At 35.6% G+C, this 22,042-nt stretch overlaps 2 protein-coding genes and 1 long non-coding RNA gene across 3 annotated transcripts; 2 read left to right on the top strand and 1 right to left on the bottom strand.

Moving 5' to 3' along the window:
- Window positions 1-8,728: 8,728 nt before the first annotated feature.
- On the top strand, window positions 8,729-11,463 carry LOC144552047 (GDSL esterase/lipase At1g71250-like). Its single transcript, XM_078300146.1, has 5 exons — window positions 8,729-8,960; window positions 9,413-9,540; window positions 9,717-9,962; window positions 10,298-10,553; window positions 10,863-11,463. Exons 1-5 carry the CDS (start codon window positions 8,810-8,812, stop codon window positions 11,081-11,083), a joined length of 1,002 nt encoding a protein of 333 aa, XP_078156272.1. The 5' UTR covers window positions 8,729-8,809; the 3' UTR covers window positions 11,084-11,463.
- A 103-nt stretch (window positions 11,464-11,566) lies between these two features.
- On the bottom strand, window positions 11,567-16,598 carry SGS3 (XS domain-containing protein / XS zinc finger domain-containing protein-like protein). The gene is made up of 7 exons (XM_078300141.1): window positions 16,466-16,598; window positions 14,939-15,663; window positions 14,216-14,543; window positions 13,377-13,674; window positions 12,737-12,981; window positions 12,110-12,267; window positions 11,567-12,019 (listed from the first exon to the last, which is right to left on the bottom strand). The coding sequence occupies exons 2-7, from the start codon at window positions 15,649-15,651 to the stop codon at window positions 11,794-11,796; spliced, it is 1,968 nt and encodes a 655-aa protein (XP_078156267.1). The 5' UTR covers window positions 15,652-15,663; window positions 16,466-16,598; the 3' UTR covers window positions 11,567-11,793.
- Window positions 16,599-17,723: 1,125 nt separating this feature from the next.
- On the top strand, window positions 17,724-20,050 carry LOC144574926 (uncharacterized). The gene is made up of 3 exons (XR_013518379.1): window positions 17,724-18,286; window positions 18,392-18,488; window positions 19,805-20,050. It is a non-coding gene; the product is annotated as an uncharacterized LOC144574926 (long non-coding RNA).
- Window positions 20,051-22,042: the final 1,992 nt, after the last annotated feature.

Genomic DNA, 22,042 nt, shown 5'->3' with positions numbered 1-22,042 from the left:
CCTATCTATCCTCAGAACCTTCCTAAAAACAAAACATAGAAACAAAATCATGAAATTGCTTATACGCTAAGAAGATGAAGACATTCCGACAACAGCATCATTTTTGTGCCGTAAATCTCTCTCTTTGATTTTGACCACATGTCCATCAATCAAGCATATTGTGCGCTATATTGGCCAAGGGGTAGTGTGGAAAAAACGTGCTGTGCCGTGTCGTGACTAACACGTTGTGACTTTGACCTCATGGCACACAAATGGTCGTGCCGTGTCCAAACATAACTGGTCACGTTTCTCACGTTTAACTATTTTTTCATAATTTAAGTTAGTTTCTTCAAGATTCACCATTTGATTAACAGTCCTAATTACACATGACTCGCGTGATTACGTGTCGTGATCGGATCTTTCGCGTGCCGTGACCAAAATATCAAGAGGTGGTCATGGCACGCGACACGCAAGTCACAACACGGAACAGTAACACGTGCCGTGCCGTTTCGTGACGGAACCGGCTCCGCCGTGCCATTTTTCCCACACTATCGAGGGGTGCTTCTGTAAATGTCTAATTGATTGAGCGATGCTCATTTTGACCACCCCTCAAATTTTAAAATAAACAAATAACTAAGGTATCTGAAATATTTCACTGGACTTATTTTTATATTTTATTGTATTTTGTGGATTCAATTTAGAAGAAAAAAAATGTAAAGACATAGTAGCGAAATATTTTGAAAATACATTTTAACTTGATCTAAAATTTTAAATTGAACACACACACACTCACTTAAATGATCACAATTATTATATGTTGAGAAATAGATCAGAAAAGCAAAGTCCATCAACAACTTACTTAGCAATAGATTTAACACTACAATTTCTGACCTCAACCTCATAGAACTCATCTTGACTGATAGAAAGTTTACCTGGGCTAGATCCTTACAGTCTCAATCAAAAGCACTTTTAGATAGATTCCTCTCCACTACTGACTGGTCAATCCATTACCCTAACTCAATTGTCAATTCTTTACCCAGAATCTATTCTGACCACAATCCTATCATTCTACATACTGCCTCCCTGTCTATTTTTTCTAACAAAACAATCTGATTTGAAAAATCTTGGATTTCACATGAAGGATTCTCAGATTTACTTGTCACTTGGTGGTCGGCTTATCAATTAGATTATGATTTAGGTAATTCCTGGAAATACAAACTTCAATTCTTAATACAAAAGTTAAGGGGCTGGAATGCCAATATTCAAGGTGAGAAGAAGAGACAAAAAAACTCAGCTCTTAGAACAACTAGAATATTTTGAATCCCTCCATGACTCTAATACACTTACCCCTGATGACTACACCCAATGGAGGGACTGCCGAACCTCATTATATAAGATATACCAAGATGAGGAATTGTATTGGCAACAAAGGGCAAAGCAGAAATGGTTCCTCGAAGGAGACCTCAACACCAAATTCTTCCACCTGACAGCTTCAATTAGAAAAAAGAAGAATAATATCCTATCTTTAGAAATTAACAACTCTCTTGTATATGACCCAGATATTCTCAAAGATCACATCACCTCATATTTTAAGGAAAATTTAGGTACATCTGATACTAGAACAATATCTCTACATCCAAATCTCTGGTTTGATTCTGACAAATTAACCTTAGAACAACAATCTTTTCTGGAAAAACCATTCTCTATCGAAGAAATCAAATTAACTATCTTTCCTTGTAACCCAAACAAAGCCCCAGGACCAGATGGTATACCCTTTCTTTTTTACCAGACTTATTGGGAATTAGTACAACATGACATCAATCTTATTCCAATCCTTTTACAACAGGACCTTAGATTCTTCCAAACTTAATTTGGCATCTATATGTCTCATCCTAAAGACTGAGGATGCTTCCAGCATCAAAATTTTCAGACATATTAATTTAATTAATTGTAGCTTTAAATTGATCACAAAACTCTTAACCAATAGATTAGACAAGGTAATAGATGATTCTCAATCTGCATTTATCAAAGGGAGATTAATAGGAGACAACATAGTTTGTGCTCATGAGGTCCTACACAAAGTAAGACTCACAAAACAAAAGGGGATTCTTCTCAAATTAGACTTTGAGAAGGCCTTTGATAAAGTAAATTGGAATTTCCTCATTGAAATATTACAAGACAGAGGCTTTGGATCTTTATTCATTAATTAGATACAAGATATTTTATTTAGTGGTAGAACATGCATATCTTTCAATGGTACCCCAAGGTTCTTACTTCCCATGCAAAAAAGGCCTTAGGCAAGGTGATCCTCTCTCACCTCTCCTCTTTAACTTAGTAGCAAATGCCTTAAACAAAATCTTAACCAATGCCCAAACAGCTGGTCTAATTTCAGGTCTAGGCCAATTCCACAATACCCCCAATATTCTTAATCTACATTTTACAGATGACACACTACTATTCCTTGAAACCAACCCAACCATGGTTGAAACCCTCAAGTTCCTACTATTAGGCTTTGAACTCTTGTCAGAATTAAAAATAAATTTTAGTAAGAGTACACTAGTCCCCTTGAATATATCCCACTCTCTAGCAGTCAATTTAGCTAACCAATTAGGCTGTTCTTTATCTACTCTCCCAATTACTTACCTAGGAGTCCCTCTCCACTGGAGAAAATTGAATGTTACTGATTGGCAACCTTTAGTCTCCAAAATAGAAAAAAAAAACTGCAGACATGGAAAAAAACCCTTCTTTCACTTGGAGGTAGGGTAACAATACTCAACTCAGTCCTAACAGCTATACCACTTTACTGGCTCTCTATATATAGACTACCAGTTAAAATTAGGAACAGTATAGACAGAATAAGGAAAAAATTCCTCTGGTCTAATTCTTCTTCTACCCATCGAAAATACCACTTAATTAAATGGGAACAAGTCTGTCTAGGTAAAGACCAAGGAGGATTAGGTGTTCTCAACTTAGATAGAATGAACATTTCTTTATTAGCCAAATGGTACTTTAGATTTAAAGACCCAACCTTTTCAGATGCTCTTCCTTTTGGACAGGCATCATATCTATTAGACATATAGTTGACTTAGGTATAAATAGAGTTATAGGAAATGGTCAGGACACATCCTTCTGGCTAGACAGATGGATAGGTGAATGTGCACTTTACTGTATTTACCCTAATCTTTTCTAAATTGCATGACCCTCTCATCTCAGTTGCAAGGGCCATCACTCCAAACAACCTTGCATTACAATTTACTAGGCAACTTACAGGAACCACCCTTGCTGAATGGTAGTCCTTAGTTACATCCATATATTTTTCAACTGTTTTTACTAATAGGTCAAATTCTGATAGGATTTACCGGAGGTGGCTATCCTCAAGACAATTCTCAGTTCATTCATTGTATAAGTCGCTAGAATATGGAGGCATCAAGAACACTACTTATACCACCCTCTGGAAAACTAAAATACCTTTGAAAATTAAAAATTTTATGTGGCTTTTAAGAGAGGGCAAAATACTAACCAAAGACAACTTGACCAAAATGAGTTGGGTGGGAAACCAAACTTGTCACTTTTGCAACTTACCAGAGACAAATGACTATTTATTTGTAACATGTCCTATAATATTTAGTTTATAGACCTAGATAGCCAACCATAATAATTTTGTATTTAACTGTGAAACCTTAACTGATCTGTGGCTGCTAGATGCATGGATACCCCTAAAAGATAGATACCTAATTGAACTCATTAGAGCAGCCACAATCTGGGTGGTATGGTTAGCACGTAATAAAGTTTGTTTTAATAATGCAGCAATACCAACTATAGCTTCTTTAGGCTCTCAAATAATTTCTCTTACTACCTTATGGTGCAAGTCCAACTCAGATGAATCATTTTTAGAACTATCTTTAATCCTTCCAATGGAAATTAATACTTTAATTCAGTCATGCAGTATTATAATTCTCTTGGGGACCGATACGTCAGAGGAGGAACACAGCTCTTGGGATTCCGAGGAAGAACAATGTCTTGGTTTAGAGGGGTCAGACCTCTCTGAATATCTAAGAGACAGAGCAGAATGTGATGAGGCCGATGCTGCCTACTACCATACCTCTGATCCTACCACTCATACTAGCTCCTCATATGCCAGCAATACTGCCGCACCTTAGTCTTTCCTTTATATTTTGTTATTATGACTGTATGCATTTTACATGTTCTATGTTTCTTAGCTTACTATATCCTGACTATTAGACATCTCAAAGTTGCTTAACAACTTGTGAGACATTATGCTTAGATGTAAACTTGCTCACGCAATTTTGTACAAAACATTACGTTTCTAATGAAACAGGTGGCCTGTGCCACTATTATAAAATATATATATATATATATATATATATATATATATATATATATATATATATATATATATAGGGTCTGTCTAAATTGCTGCTGGCAGCATTTCAGCAGAGGTGCTGCCGGGGCTATATTTAGCCGTGTGATGTCCAAACAACAAATCCAAACCATTAGATATTTAATCTATATTATAATCTACTTGGAGACCAAATTTTACATTTTTTGGAAATTTTTTACTATATATTAAGCTGGTTTGAAAACCGCTGATTTCAGTAAATTTCTGCAGCATTGAAATCAGCGGTTTTCAAACCAGCTTAATATATAGTAAAAAAATTCCAAAAAATGTAAAATTTGGTCTCCAAGTAGATTATAATATAGATTAAACATCTAACGGTTTAGATTTGTCGTTTGAACATCAAAAAATAGAAAAAACAGTGGCAGCACCGCCGGCAGAAATGCTGCCGGCAGCAAATTAGCCACAGCCTATATATATATATATATATATATATATTAAGAATTTCGACAGTTATAAATTTTCCGGTAGTAAATATGTCGAATAAGTTATACCAAGTATGAGCTTATCCTACATATTTTACATTCTATCATCATTTAGTTACTACCATTTAGATGATTTTGATTGCTAAAAGGAGTGACAAATTTTGAAAATTGAAGAGAATTAAAACCCTCCCATGAGAACCCTAATATGTGTATGAGAGGCCGGGATTCGATTGTCGATCTTTCATAGCATTTTAATTTCAACAGGATACTGCAATTTATTTTCTTACCATTTATCATTTTATAGCATTACTTACAACCAGTGTTATTAGAACCGGACCGGACCGGTCGGTTGAACAGGATTAAACCAGAATCGGAGCTCTTTCTGGTTTGGTTCGACTAGGAGTCTAGGAAACCACTTCTGTCATTGAACCGTTAAAAATTGGTTTAACGGGCCGGCTTTTGATAAAAAAAAAAAAAAGTGAGTAGTTCAGTTTTAAAAACCCAGTTTTATGCTGGTTTACTTTTGTACAACTTTTTTCTTGCATTAAGGGCCTGTTCGGTGCGCTACTGTGCGCGTGGAAAAAAAAAAATTCACTCAGATTGAATTTTTTTTTTCCCACGAGTACAGTAAAAATTAGTTCAATTCCCATTTCTATTCCCCATCCCATTTAAACGCCGAACACGCCCTAAATATGAGAGGAGTAAGAAATGTATTGGCTAGCAGCTTCTCACAAGTCACATCCGTACACCGTCACATGTAAAGTCAGTAAAGTAGATGCTATGCTATAATTTATTTTATTCTATAAAATGTACACATAAGTCCTCAAAATATTAGATATCCTAAGAGAACAAATTATGTATATATGACTATAACGTCTCAAGGAGGCAAGTTGTGCTTAAATCAAACTAACTATATTTTTGTGTTTAATTCTCTTCAAAGTAATAATGATCACTATTTTAATTATTCTAATTTTCATTATTTTTGTTGAAGTTTTATATTTTTATTAAGATATAAATTATTATTTTTACAAATTATCAAACAAAATATAAGCTTTATCCACCTTAAAAACATTCAATCTTTTATAATAAATTATGTATTATTACTTTATTTAAATGTTAAAATTTGAAATATATTTATAATACTTTTTATATTATTTAATATGTAAGTATGAAACAAATATTATATAAAATATATGATCATTTTATAATAATTTTCATATCTCATATACGTAGGTATATAAATAAACTAGCAATTGAACCGGTTGAACCATCGGTTGATGGTTCAATCAGTAAACCGTTAACCAGAAGCTTTATCGAGTTGATGTCCGGTCCGGTTCTGATAACATTGCTTACAACATTGTATAGTATATATTGTTGTTATTTTCAGTTAAAAATGAACACAAATTTTAGGATCCAATTGATACCATGCACAGATTTAGATGCAAATTAATCAAACGAGAGAACAACTGAGAGGGGGGAGAGAGAAGTCTTGATTCTCTTGAAATTAATTCTATACTGTGAATGAGATTCCGATAACAATTCTTGTCTTGCCAGCGAACCTTAAAAAAAAATAAAATCACATAACACTTTCGTTTAAAATTATGTAGGAACACGAATTATGCATAGGGTAAGTATTTAAATATTCCCCTCATCAAATTAACTTATTTTCTTCTAGAATATGAATACTAAATTGATTCTTCTCTTTTTTATCAATATTACGTCAAATTGTATCTTTCGTGGATGCTATTGTGCTATATATATATATATAAAAAAGACATTTTTACTACTCTTACCTTCAAATTAATCATTTTAAATGCTTTTAAAGACAAAAGGCTCTAACAGTTGTTCATTCGAAACTCGAGGTTACACAGACTTAATTCATTGCTGAATATAAGATGAATTTGTGAGTACATGTGAAAAAAACTAAGGATAAAATCGAAACTTAAGTGTGGAAAGATGTATAAGACGAATTGTGTAGAAAGTAAGGTTGTGTGTAGATGGGTGATTCATACAAGGTACAACTAAAAGACATACGATGATATAAAAATAATGACAGGATTTAGAACTTGATTAATTTTCACTCTCTGTATTGGTTAGACCAAATTCAATTAAATAAAAGTATAAAGAGTGAGGCTATATGTGTGGTACTATGTATAGCATATTGGTATGTACTATTGATCAATAATTTTGTTCTCAAAGTTCAAATAGTCGATCTGAACCGCTCAACGTAATTCACACATAAAATTTCCTTTCAAACTGAATTTTGTACTATTTTTTTAGATAGGAAGAAAATCACTACTTTTAACTGGTCTAAAATTTTTAGATCAAGTAATTTTCTACCTATTTAACAAAAATAGTAAAAATAAATTTTGAAAATTGTAAAATTTGATCAAGTATATTTTCATATGGAGATTATGTTGAACGATTCAGATTGATTGATTGAACTTTAAAAATGAAAATATTAATCTATATTACAGACAAGTATGTACTATGCATAGTATCATAGCCTCACTCAAGTATAAAACATATTAGAAACCCAAAAAGAATCCACAGAAATATATGCTATATATGTTTTAGAAATTCATACACAATAGCAAAATGATTAATGCATCACGGCGGATAACTACTGTAGCAGTCCTTTAAAACAGCGATAACTATATGTTCTTATTTTTTTTTAGCAACAAGTCAACAACATAGTGTTTAGTGAATGAAAAATCAAAAACCTATCCAGGAACTACAAAATATAGCGGACTAATTGGAACCGTACCTAATAGTATAAATGCAATTGGATGATGTATCTTTAAAGTTAATGATTAGGTAAGAATTAAGCACTCAACATTTTTTTTCTTGTAGCAAAAAACAAAAGTTTCTTATGAGGTCTGAAAAGTCTCTAATCTGCTTTCGCCTTTCGGTAAGGAATCTTTGAATCTCATCATGCGCAGAGGAAGTGAAAATAAATAAATAATAAATTTGGTGTGTTAATTCTTGCATGTATAAATTGATCGCTTACAAAAAAAAAAAAAATACAAAGTGCAGTTTAGATGATAACGTGAAACCACACAAATAGGTTGAATTTATTATTTGGAATTCGGATTTTAAATTTTAGAATATCAGAAAATAAAAGCAATGACCAGTTTAATTTGTTTTTCTTCTTAATTTCTTGTTGGCGCACAAAGTGTTCTGGCAAGGCTATCAGTTTTCATTACAGCGAAACACAGCAAAAATATTCTATCAGTTCCCATCACCAATAGACAACTGAGACAAGAATAGTGTGTTCAACAAAAATACGAATCTGAATTAACATTTTGTGTTTCTTATTTCTTATAAATTGTCCCACTTTTTAAGGGTAACAATGCACCATCAGGCAGTGTTTCCACAACTGAGTGGATACTCTTTTTCTTATTTTTCTCCTTCTCAATTTTTGGACTCAATTTTATAGAATAGAAATAATACTTGGAGGAGAACAAACTCGTGAAAGATTATAATTTATTACCCCCACTCATGACAAGTGCATTTGCCTCTTTGACCTACCCAAATGCCTGGTCTGAAGCTTATAGGCATCACCATGTATTAAAAAAATAATAAGGTAAAATGAAGTAAAAGAAAAATTAAATTAAATGGGAACTGGTTTTAGGGAAAACTTAATGCAAAGTGAAATTTTCTGTGTTTCGGCATACTGTAACCGCCTAGCCATGCCATAAACAAGCCATGAAATATGGCAATCTTTTCCTTTCTCTCTATGCTGGGAACAGAATTTCATGGTCCATTTTATCCATCAGCCGTTACATAAGGTATTACCAAAAACATACCATAAAAGAAGCCATCATCTCAAACTCAGCATCTCATAAAATAGAAGATATCAAGAAGTGGAAAAAAAAAAGAGATAAGGATGAACTCCAGAAAGTCCATTATATGTTGTGTTCTTATAATTAATGTAGGAATTCTATTGCTGGTAAACGGAGCAAATGGTTCGCAACAAATTTCAGCAATGTTTGTCTTTGGAGATTCGCTGGTAGATAATGGTAATAACAATTATCTAGACTCCATTGCCAAATCAAATTACTATCCTTATGGGATTGATTTCTTCGAAGGGCCCACCGGCCGGTTTTGCAATGGCAAAACTGTCATTGATGGAATGTGTAAGTTTTATTGTCCCGTTTTAATTAAAGTGTTATTTCTATAGGTGATCGTATTATTTTTTTCATTTTTTTTTCTTAAAGTGTAGGGTATTGGTTAATCATGCTTGAATGGAGAAATTAACTGATATGTTTCTTGGAGAATTGAATTTTTGCATGACTTAACAGGTTTCCTTAAAATTACCTTCTCATGCATCTGTTTGATACTTGGATGGTTATCTCCATACCTCACGTCTTTTGAACCCAATATTTTCTGATTTGCAAGACTTTCTACTTGTGGTAGGCCTCATTATGCTTAAAATAAATTCAGCCAACCAATTAAAATGGGCTTTATAGGCCCGTTTCTTGATTTATGAGCTATTGTGTGATTTGCTCATATTAATCAAAGTTTTAACTATACAAAGACATGAACTGTGTTATTATGAACTAACCACATTTGAGAAATTGGTCAATAGGTGATCTACTGGGTCTTCCATATCTTCCTGCTCATGCAAATCCAAACCTTAACTTTTCAAAATTACTCGCTGGAGTTAATTATGCTTCTGCCGCAGGTGGTATTCTCGATGTCACGGGTACATTCCTGGTAATAAACTCAACCAACAATGCCAAATCAAAGCATATCATATCTCTGCCTCATAAAAAATTGACTAATAGTCTTCTTTTTAAAAATAAAGAAGTACTACAGTTTGGCTGAGTTGAACGTAATTGAAGTTGCATTTAGAAGATGTGTGAATGTAAATGTAATATATAAATTGACAGGGAGGCAGGTATAGCTTGAAACAACAGGTGCTGAACTTTGAGGAAGACCTGACTGAGATAAAGGCTTCGTTTAGCCATGAAGATGATTACAATAAATTTCTCTCAAAATCAATTGTGGTGATGGTGCTAGGGAGCAACGATTATATCAATAATTACTTACTCCCTACACTGTACACTTCCAGCTATACATACACTCCTGAGCAATATGCCAATCTTCTACTCAATGAATACACCAGACAGATACTGGTATGTGAAATTATTCTATTCTATTCACACAAATTATGACCTGGGCCTAGGATTGGAATGGATCGCTTTAATGGCATCAGCATATGTACCGATGAAAGACCCTCAATGGCACAGTGCATACTAGTTTCAACAACAATCTTAATCCAATAGGAATTTTGTTAGAGAGTTCAATGCTGATCCCTGGTAAGTCAAGGATTAAAAGAAAAACACATACTGAAATAACATAAAACAAGCATTGTAGTTATTTTGTTCAGAATACCATTCCTACAGCTTGAAACCATAATGTGCCTGTGCATTAATTAAGTGCTCAAAATTATCACATTTTTGTGCTTCAGGCGATACTAAGTTTAGGTATAAGGAAATTCCTACTAGCAGGAGTGGGGCCCTTGGGTTGCATACCAAATCAAAGGGCCTCCAGTACAGGCTCCACTGATCAATGTGTTGGTCAGGTTAATCAGATGGTCGGTTACTTCAATAGGGGTTTGAGGTCACTGGTCAAGCAGTTGAACACAGACCATCCCGGTTCTGTATTTCTCTATGGCAATACTTTTGATGCCTTAGAAGACATACTCGGCAATCCCACAAAGTATGGTAAGTGACTGAGTAGAACAATTTTATTTTGTTTCTTTTCGTCTTTAAAGGGGCATACATAGTTTTCTCGTTTTAGGGAAAAATACACATCTTCTTTTATTTATTTTTTTGGAAAACCAAATATGAATATCTTCATTTACTTGAATGAAGTTGATATTTTTGTTATAGAATAACTAAGCAGAATACCTGCGGTCCATGTTATAAGATTACGAAACACGATGTCATTCACAATTTGCATCAACATGAAACTTCAGAATAAATTAGTAGCACATGACATTGGACTAAATTTAGAAAAATTTGCAACTTCAGGATTTACTGTAATTGATGAGGGATGCTGTGGGGTAGGGAGAAACCATGGACAGATAACATGTCTTCCTTTCGCAATACCATGTACAGAGAGGGACGAGTATATATTTTGGGATGCATTTCACCCAACAGAAGCGGTGAATATGATCCTTGCAAAGCGAGCATATACTGGGCCACCTGATGATATTTACCCCATCAACCTTCAACAGCTGGCTCAGCTTTAGTTGTGAGGAAGCAAAGAACAGACTGACGAAGATAGCTGTTTGCGTGTACTTGATTTTGCTGAAGATGAATTGATAAAAGCATACAAATTTCATGTTTGGCTTTGTATGTTATGTAATTTGCTAATCCAGTTACAGGATGATTAAACAAATGTGAAAAACAGCTTGATGGATGCTGAAACAAATATTACTAATCGCATGTGAAAAAAAACATGCTGTTCAGTAGATGAGATGCAAGATGCAGCATTCCACTTGAAATCAAAGAAAGTTACTTTCAAACCAGGGTGTTATAAATAGATAGTTTCAAATAAAAGTTGAAAAAAGGGTTTGATGCTAAATTAATAACTCCAATTAGAAGAGAGGCAACATGATTCAGAAAGATGATAACAACAGACAGCACAAAGGGTTTCAAATATCAGTTGAAAAAATGGTTTGGTGCTAAATTAAAAACTCCAATTAGAAGAGAGGCAACATGATTCAGAAAGATGATAACAACAGACAGCAAATAGCAATTTAACCCGAGATCCATTTATCATTCATAAGCACCACTATAGCTTTAGTGTTGCTCCATTATAAGCAACCAAGGCTTCTTTCCTGTGTCATACTCAAGCATTGAAACAGTCTGTTAGAACTACCAATAACTATCAAACTTTCTTCATCAAAGCAAAGAGATAGTAACAAAGGTCCACTAAAATTCTAAGATTTGAACTAGACTACTTGCTCGAAGAAGAGGCCTGGAAAGTGGATGGCTTATATTTCTCCATTAACTCAGTAAGTTTAGCATCCAGCTCCTCCACCAGTTCCACCTCCGCTTTTAGATATTCTCGCTTAAGTTGCACCATATTTTCCTCATGCGAATTCATCAGACGTTCTTTCGCGGACTCAAAATCCTCTACGCTCTTCTCGTGGTTGTCAATAAACAACTCAATCTCCTTCTTCCTGCAATCAAGTGCAAAGTTACAAGTAAAGCAACACACAACATATCTACTATAATGCTACTGTAATGCTGTACGAACCAATTTTTCCTACCTCAGTTCACGATCTTCATTGGAGCCGACATCAATGTCAGATTGTGTGGCCTTGAAGCGCTCCTCTTGCAGCTGGCTCTGGAAGTTCTTTTCCTTCTCTTCTGTTGCTTTGTGAACCTTTGCTATTTGTTCCTTGAAAAACTGCTCCAGGTAGTCCATCTGAAATTAGAAACCTAAAACATTACTTGACTGCTCCAGATAATTTATGATTGATGTTGCTTTTGACTGAGACTTGATAAATTTCCTTTCTCATTCTTTGAAAATTTAAGCTAACCACTTGTCTGGATTAAACATTTGTCCACAATTTTATTGAAATTTGTATGTTATCTCAAAAACATACAGTCAATCCCTATAATAAATATATTCATACATTTGTACGCACATGAGTGACAATCCTTTTAATTATGTTCAGAAAAGCATCAAAGATTGCAATCCAAGTTTCGGTAATCAGAATCCAGTGCAAGAACATGATGTCTTTTTTTCCCATTGAAGTCTATTAGATGGGGCTAAAAAAATGGGCATTAATTAGGAGGAAAATTAGTTACCTCCAGTACACTTCAGACCCAGCAACAATACATAAATTATACAGCAGGAAAAAAATGAGTAGAAAATTATTATTGTTACATACCTCCTCTTTTGTTTCCTCATGATGCTTGCGAGTACGCTCCCGAACAAGGTCAACATTATTGACAGAGTCACGGAGGCGCTTGGAGACAACGTCAAATGACTGCTCGATCACCTTAGAGCGCTGCTCCTGCTTCACAACTTTCCTCTGCAGCCAGTGCAGCTGCTGGTTGTCCTCATTCATCTGCCGCATAGGTCCCACAACCATCTCCTGGTATGACCTCATCTCATACTTCTGCCTGGTCTTCCCTGTCATTTTTTGGACGTGCTTTTTGTTAGAATGTAAGAAAATGCTTACCTTAATAGCTAAGCAATGCCCCAATTTCGGCAATGATATAACACCCAATTATGTGTTATGTTGTATGTGGGGGTGCAAGTATCTTAGTATAGCTAAGCAACACCCCAAATGAAATTCATCATCAATGTCAATACGGAAGTGTAATTTAGTATACTGTTAATTGTTAACCCTGTAGCAATCGGGTGCCTTTGACATCATCACCAACCAATCTTCACATATAAATTACAGTGTATAGAATAACATTTGCTATTCAAATATTAATATGAGTTATCATGATTAAGTAGCAAATACAATGAATTATGCAAATAATAACCATGATCAAGACATGCACACTATTAATGAATACCTTTGCTGTGCCGATTAAAATCTTCAAGGTCCTCCTTGCGAGCAAGGTATCCAAAAAGCTGGCGCTGGCCTCCAGGCAGGAACCGCGATTTTGTTTTGCTGTCCCATGCACGCCGGTCAGTACCCTGCTGCTCGAAATGCCTGTGCAGACGCTCTGCCTCCATGTAACCCACTGCATCAGTTTCAAAAATTAGAAGACTGATCCCACGGTGCCCCTTTGGTCCATAAGAGTGGCGTGCCTTCTTAGCAGCATAAGGGCTGAAGTAGTCCAGCAACTCTTGGTTACCCATGCCAATAGACTGCCAAATGTTTAGTACAAAATGGAACGTTTAGCATGCAATGACCAAGAGGTTTCCATACTTACTGTGTTGATAGAGATGGGTACTTGATGTAACTCAACCCCCCAGAAGGAAAAATGCATGTACAGAGAACATGGAACATTTAGCATGCAATAACCAACAGGTTTCCATACTAACTGTGTTGATAGAGAGATTATTAGTGGGTATTTGTTGCAGCACAAGCCCCCCCCCCCCCCCCATCCCCACACACACAAAACCTCCCAAAGAAACAAGAAGAATGAAAAAATGCACAGACAAAGAAGCCACCCCTAATATTCAAATGCACAAACTCACAAAGAAGACAGAAAAGTCCACTATTACATCAGGCAAAGTTTGAATGCCCAATTTTTGTGATTTATTAATATATAATAAATAAGCACAAATTCAAGACCAGTATAAACATAAACCACAAGCTGAATTTCCTCAAACCCCCAATACAAGATATCATCTTGAACAAAAAGCAAATAAAGAAAACAGAAAAAAAAAATAAAAAAAATGAAACCTTGTCATTTTCATCAGTGTCGAGGAAGGTGTTCGTGATAACAACCATGGGGGGCCAGACTATCTCATAGTCCGTGGTGGTCTCTTTGAGCCCCTGCCATTTGCCATATTGCTCTCCCACGGGAATAACAGAAGTGCCTCTGCGTCTGAGCTCTTCTTCAAGAAGGGTAGCAAGCTCCCTGTGCAGCTTGACTCGGGTAGCCCCCTTTGTCTTAGCGTGGGTCATCAGCGGCTGAAGACCCTTGAACCACTCTATTGCCCCTGGCCCATTTGCACATGCTGCGCAGTGCCATTGCCTTGTCTGCTCATTTATCTCATTCACTTTCAGCCTGCACATATTTAGTATTATATTTGAACAATACAAATTAGATATATTGTAAATAGAACGCTTGAGCATAATTATTTGAACAGACCAGGCATGGCATCAGATTAATTTAATGCATTTCATTACCATACCACTATTTGCCAGTACCAAGATATTACCAATCTGTGCTGTTAGTATCATGCTTTGTTAGTTGTTCCATTATCTATTTTTTATGTTTATTATTGATTCTCTAACTTTTTATGTTTATGTTTATTATCCAACTGCAATTAGATCTGGCAATAGAAATTTCAAATTATAACCAGGAAACCATAGACATAAATGGATAACATAACAATTGTTCCTGATATAACAACAAACAACAAAAATAATGAAAGATCAAAGTACCAATACAATCCTCACCTATCTAGCTCGTCAAAAAATGCCTTGAACCACTTGTTCTGCTTGCGAGTCCCATGACTTTTTTGGCTCGCATCAGAGTCATAATCATCAATAAGGTCATCATCACTGTCATCAGACAGATCATCATCGTCGTCATTGTCGTCAGAGGCATTCTCAGTATCTGGGTCAGAATCTGGTGGGCGTGGCACCACTTCCACATTAGGCTGAGGGCCTGCCTTGCGGGCCCTAGCGGCCCAATTCCATCCGCCCGCAAGTGGAGGAGTAGCACCTGTGTTAGAAGGTGGAGGGACAGGCTGTTGAGGTGGTAGAAGCTGCGGCTTAGGGTTAGCCCGAGAAACTGGTTTACGTGGGTCAGGAGTCACTGGCCATGGGCTCGGATTCGAACCTGAATTGGGGGCCAAGTTAACACATGACTTCGGGTTCAGGTTAATGAAACCACTTCCAGAACCGTTACGACCACGACCAGACCCATTACCACCCCATCTTGGCTGAGGAGTGGCAGATGCATAAGGAGCGGGCTGATGAACAGGGGGCGGGGCAGATGCAGGCCCAGACCGGTTTCTGTTCTTCTTGGAAATGACCTCCCAACCATCATCTTGCTGGTTCTCCATGCCCAGACCCGACATGTCATGGGTTATTGAATCCGGGTTTGCGACCCCCTTACCTTTGTTAGATATGTCAGCTCGGCTCCCATTGCCCCTCTGGGAGTTCATTTTGTTCGGACACTGAAATGCAAAATGTAAGAAGATATTACATTTGTTTGAATGCACTGAACATTTACTTAGAAACCCAGATCCTAAACCCTAAGTCAAAATTGTTCTTTATTTAATGTTGTTGATCAAATACCTGGGAACTATACAACTATATTAAATGGGAACAAGATATCAACATCTTTCTCAGGAGAATTGTTTTGTACCAGCGGTTGTTGTAGAAATTTAACTTGATGTTAGTACTTAAGTCTATACAATCAAGAACTAAAAAGAAGGGGAAAGAAAAATCATAAAGAGAACAATAGGCATAAATTCCACTTTATTCTTTACCTCCAAGAATGAAATTAACATTTTCTTCAAACCAAAGCAGCAACAATAAATTATTATACATATCTAGAAATAATCAAGAAAAAAGAGTCTACAAAAAACCAGAAAAGAGGGGTTTTACATCATAAAATCGACAATCTCACAATAAGAAGCAATATAGATCCGATCAATATTCTAAAAATTGCAGTAATAAGTACAACTAATCTAAATTAAATTATTCTGCTTGAAGCAACGAGAGAAGAAAAGTTTCCCACTCAGCATTTTCACAAGTACCAATATAAATGCAAGAAACCCTTTCCGTAACAAAAAAAAGTACGGAAAAATAAATAATTCCCTCTTTTTCCGAGGAACCAAAAACCCTACCCAGATTTTAATGTAAGTGCAAGAAAAGTCTAATCGAACTTAAAATGTACAAAAAGATGAGAAAAATAGAAAAACGGATGATCGAGGAAGATGATATTTGGGAATAAAAAAGGGCAAGAGCTTTCACCTCTCGAAAAACAACCGATCGCCAAAATGCTAGAAGACGATCGATAAAGAGCCGAGAAGAAGGTTAGAGACTAGAGAGAGGTGACAAATGGTGAAATGGTACTGAGAGTGTTGGAGGACAAGAAATAGAGAAGTAAATGGGGGCAAGGAAATTTATTGGTGATCTTGTTCCATGAGTCCACAATTACTTACAACATGGGCCCACTTAATTCGGTTCAACGAAGAAATGGACGCGTCATTTAGTAGATCTTTCCTTCACTTCTGGCCCCAAATCAGGGTAAAGGCCTGTTGATATTAAATAGACGTGGTATATTAATAAATGACAATACATAAGCAAATCGTATGTGGAACCCATATTTTTAGATTTGAATTTTTTTTTTTTAATTTTGATGTAGAAGGGGAAGGGAAATATCAATAATTTCTCGGTTCATGTAACTATCAATTGGTGAAGACCATGCAGAAGGAACGAAAGTTTAAAAAGTATCGTTTGCCAAAAGCAGTGTTTTAAAATGCAGTTCTGTTCATGTATGCAGAAGAGCACTGCATATCGCATATGCGGTATGCGGACGTATATACAGATTTTTATGTGGATTTCAAAATAAAAATTTATATATATATATATATATATATATATAGATGTAGGCTAATACACAATCGATTGTCCTGAGGTCCCGTACAACCAAGTCATTTTTCGATTTTTAAAGTCCAAATGATCGATCCAAACCGTTCATCTTGTTCTCCATATTAATATGTGCTTGGAGACCAAATTTTACATTTTTCTGAATTTTTTTAGTATTTATTAAGCCACTTTGAAAACCGCTGATCCAACGGTGGCTTAACAAAATAATAAAATCAGAAGCCACCGTTGGATCAGCGATTTTCAAAGTGGCTTAATAAATACTAAAAAAATTCAGAAAAATATAAAATTTGGTCTCCAAGCACATATTAATATGGAGAACAAGATGAACGATTTGGATCAATCATTTGGACTTTAAAAATTGAAAAATGACTTGGTTGTACAGAACCTCACGAACAATCGATTGTATATTAGCCTACCTCTATATATATATATATATATATATATATATATATGAGGAGGGTTCCACTGCCTCTATTTCTCATGCCTCCACCGTTCCTCCAAATATGAACCGTCCATCAAGAAATTTGATCAACGGACCAGATTAAAAAATTCATCAGCGAAAAAACTCGTCCAATTCGTCTCCAGTTCTCTTCTTCCTCATCCAATGCGCTCCCTTCCTCTGCCCCTCCCTTGCTTCGCACTCCCCTCAGCCCCCCTCTCCCGCGGGCGCCACCTCTTCCCTTCCCTGGCCCTCTTGACTCGCGCTCACCTTAGCTCCCTCCCCCGCGTGCACCCCGCACTTTCCTCCCCGCGCGCCACTTGCCCTTCCTCTACGATATTGTTTGACTCTGGTCTCGTGTGTTTCACCTAGGGCTGGATTAGCTCGGATCCTGATCAGACGAAATTTTGGAGATTGTCTCGTGTGTTTGATTATCTCGAAAGAGCAAGCCTTCGATTAATCTCCAAAATTGCTTGGTTTCACTTTCAAGTGATTTTTCTCTTTCAAGTTTCGTTAGCTCCTCAAATTTCGTTTCTGATGCTTCCCTTGAACATTGAGGTGAAGATGTATGTCACTGGTGAATCTGTGTAGACATGATTGAATTTACTGCCTAATTTGATAATATCAATTTTTATCTTGCAGCTTGGTAAAACAACTGAACTCTTAAGATGCGAAAGGTTAGATTTTAATCTACTAAAACTCTCAAGAACAGTGGAAAACAGAAGAAGCTCGTAAAGATTTAGGTACTTCAAAAAAAGCTTCAGAATATTTTATTATTCTTTTTGGTCCATTGAAGATTTATATTGTGAAATCATACTGGAACTCAACTCTTTTGTAATAAATTATAGAGCGCCTAGCTTTGATAAGGCAACAGAGAGCTGAAGCTGCCAAGAAGTGAGAAGAAGAGAGAGCAGGTATTCTGGTTGTGACTTCTTGGATAATTAGGTAATTTTTTGGATCTTCTACAATTCTGGTACAGTACTACTGGTATCCAGAGCTGAGTTTTACAAGTGCCTCTGATTGATACATTTACAAAATTCCAAAAATTGTGAAACTGCTCCAGTAATTAAATATTGATGTTTAGAGAATTTAGAAATAAAAATCACCTAAAAAGGAGTTGTGAACTGATCTGGACATAAAGAAAAAAGCATGCATACTAACAAATTTCCTAAATTGCCCTTGGCACATGTTAAACCAATAAAATAAATTAGAAATGAAGTTGACAAAATGGTTTTCACTTAATTAGGACTTTGGTATCTATAAACAATGCTTTAATCTTATTGAAAGTTTATAAAATTAGGTTATTAAAATAACAGCAAAAGTTATAGGGGTTTAGATGCAAATTACTTTCTTACATCTTGTCAGGCCTTCATACCAGCACTATTAAAAATATAAATTTTATTAGGACCTATCTACATATTTTATATATTTTGGTACGGTGATGCATTTTGTGATTTTTTTAGCATGTAGTTTCGCAAAAATCTTAGAGAAGTTGAGTCCTTGTTGTGACCATTTTATGCGTTTTAGCAATGGAAGAGAACTCAAGAGTATTGGTCTCACAATCACATGTATTTTGCTAAAAAGTCAAATTGTGGAGAAAGCATAGTGACTAAGTGGGTTAGTGAAATTTAAAATGCTAGATGGATGCTGTTAGCACGTATCATTCCCAATATTCTGAGAAATTTTGGGTTATTAATGCGTTTTTCCCTAGATTTAAGCTCGAAATTCCTACTTGTAGACTTCATTTATATATAATGAAACAACATTTTACATAAAGCCAGCTACACAAGTGACGTCTATGTAAAAGATACATTCTTAACAGATGGTTAAATTATGCACAAAGACCCAATTATCCAGGTGCCCACCTTGCTATTTTGTCTTTAAAGTTTGGAAAATGATATTTATAGGTCTGCTTATCTATAAATAGAATTTTGTTTGATGAATTTTGTGGTTATAAATTTTGAAAGAGGGTGATTTGGCTGAGTGAATCCAATATCTGAGTACGGATCACATGTTGATGTTGTTAATAGCCACAAATGACACTAGCTACTTTCAATCCTAATTTATTATTAACCTCTCAATATTTAATTCATTAATAAAAGCTCAGATAGAGGCGACAGTAGACCTCAACTGATGCCAAAATATTAAGCTGTTGAGAAATTTCACTTGCACTGGAAAACTTCATATGCTCTGGTTGAATATGCATCCTTGTTGCATCTAATGTTTTAAATTTATTGACAATTAACTTCTTCTTTTTTCAGGGACTAAGCTTTACACAAGAAATGACTGGAGTCATATCTGATGAAGTGGCCTAAAACTTTTATTGTTGTTTCTCACGCCAGAGAATTTTTAAATATAATTGATTAATATTATGAATTGATTAATTATGCTCCAAAGTTGGGTGCTTAAGCTTGGATTTATGTATGTTTGCAAATTATGTTGTACAAGAATCTACTAGTTTACAAGTTTCTATTGTTCATTATCTATACTTGTTATTTGTATATTTGCATATTCAAAGCAGTTGAGGCATAGGTTGAAGCCTGAGTTCAAATTGAATTATTCACACAAGCATATCTCCGTATCACAGTAAATGATTTTCATGCCATCTTTCCTGTCCAGATTAATTGCCCATGAAAAGCCAAATAAGACCAGATTTAAAGAAAATCTAGGACTACAAAACTTTCACAATATGAAGATCAATAGTTCTTGTTACAAATGCATATAGATTCATACAATAAAAAAAAGAAACAGATTGACATGTTCATATAAATAAGTTGACTACTTTCAGAATAAGAATGTTTTTACAAGGCCTAAAAAAAAAAATTGCTATCACTGCTAGCACAACGCCAGGATGAATCATATCCATCATTTGATACTGAACTGCTCCAGAGCATGCCTGAAATATAACCAGAATACATATTGCGAAGACAAAACCTATGAGTAAGACCAAGCAAAGCAAATTAGACCACCTATAAGATAAGAGAAAGCAAATTAGACAAAATTACAAAATCAATTCAGTCCCATTTTTTCATTGTCTCATGATATCAGTATAGCCTTATTTGCACAATATGGTCTTACCATACGTCAACAGCAAACAAAATTGAAAACTTTGCAACTTAATTATGCAGTCAGGATGCCAATATTCGCCTGGTTCAAGAGGAGAAATTGATTGTACAGATCTTGATTCAAGAGAAGTTGTAATTTATGTAGTCAGCAAAAAAAATAGCAAAAAATTGAAAAAAAAAAAAATCAACAAAGAAATTGCCAGTAGAGACCTTGATTCGAGAGGAGTTGTAATATTTCTCTACTGCCTATATATATGAAAGGTAGAGGTTGCGAGAGGGAGCACGCAGGGGGCTACTCAAACGGATTTTGTTGTGGGAGGAGGGTCGGGGGCCGGATTCGCTGGATGGGGGCGCCGATGAGCGTCGTGGGGGGTGGGCGGAGGGGCGCTGGTCGTGATGTGGTGGGGGAAGGGAAAGAGTGACGGAAGGAGAGAGGGAGAGAGAGAGAGAGAGGCTAATTCGAAGTGAAATGGAGACGATTTGAACAATTATTTTGCTGAAGCGTTTTCTGATCAGATCCGTTGATCAAATTATTGATGAACGGTTGAGATTTGGAGGCACAATTGAGGCAGGAAAAATTGAGGCAGTGGAACCCTCCTCTATTTCTAATATACAATCGATTGCACCACGCCTCTCGTGCAACCAAGTGGTTTTCCGATTTTTAAAGTCCAAATGATCGATCCGAACCGTTAGATGTGTTCTCCATATTAAAATCTGCTTGGAGACCAAATTTTAAATTTTTTGGAATTTTTTTACTATTTATTAAGCCACTTTGAAAATCGCTGATCCAACGGTGGCTTGCCAAACAGTAAAAATCAGAAGCTACCGTTGGATCAGCGATTTTCAAAGTGGCTTAATAAATAGTAAAAAAATTCCAAAAAATGTAAAATTTGGTCTCCAAGCAGATTTTAATATGGAGAACACATCTAACGGTTCGGATCGATCATTTGGACTTTAAAAATCGGAAAACCACTTGGTTGCACGAGAGGCGTGGTGCAATCGATTGTATATTAGCCTATCTCTATATATATATATATATATATATATATATATAGGAATATGCTAGCATGCTATGCATAGCATAGAGCCCCTCCATGCAACGCCTTGGATTTCGACTTTTCAAAATCCTAACGGTCGATCCGAACCGTTCATCTTGTTCTCCATATTAATATGTGTTTGGGGACCAAATTTTACATTTTTTGGAATTTTTTTACTATTTTTTTAGATTTATTGAAAATCGCTATTTTCAGCAAATCTGGACCATAAAAAAACAGCGATTTTCAATAAATCTAAAGAAATAGTAAAAAAATTCCAAAAAATGTAAAATTTGGTCTCTAAACACATATTAATATAGAGAACAAGATGAACGGTTCGGATCGACCGTTAGGATTTTGAAAAGTCGAAATCCAAGGCGTTGCATGGAGGGGCTCTATG

The sequence above is a fragment of the Carex rostrata genome, chromosome 1 (genome assembly GCF_964058835.1).
Source record: "Carex rostrata chromosome 1, lpCarRost1.2, whole genome shotgun sequence".
NCBI lineage: Eukaryota > Viridiplantae > Streptophyta > Magnoliopsida > Poales > Cyperaceae > Carex > Carex rostrata.
This window is presented reverse-complemented; position numbering and strand designations above follow the sequence as displayed.

Coding starts and splice junctions, on each gene's coding strand:
- LOC144552047 (XM_078300146.1), top strand. CDS start 8,810: ATGTTTGTCTTTGGAGATTCGCTGGTAGATAATGGTAATAACAATTAT. Junction 8,961..9,412: donor AACTGTCATTGATGGAATGT/GTAAGTTTTATT, acceptor ATTGGTCAATAG/GTGATCTACTGGGTCTTCCA. Junction 9,963..10,297: donor AATACACCAGACAGATACTG/GTATGTGAAATT, acceptor TTTGTGCTTCAG/GCGATACTAAGTTTAGGTAT.
- SGS3 (XM_078300141.1), bottom strand. CDS start 15,651: ATGAACTCCCAGAGGGGCAATGGGAGCCGAGCTGACATATCTAACAAA. Junction 12,982..13,376: donor TTTTAATCGGCACAGCAAAG/GTATTCATTAAT, acceptor AAAAAATGACAG/GGAAGACCAGGCAGAAGTAT. Junction 12,020..12,109: donor AATGAAGATCGTGAACTGAG/GTAGGAAAAATT, acceptor ACTTGATTGCAG/GAAGAAGGAGATTGAGTTGT.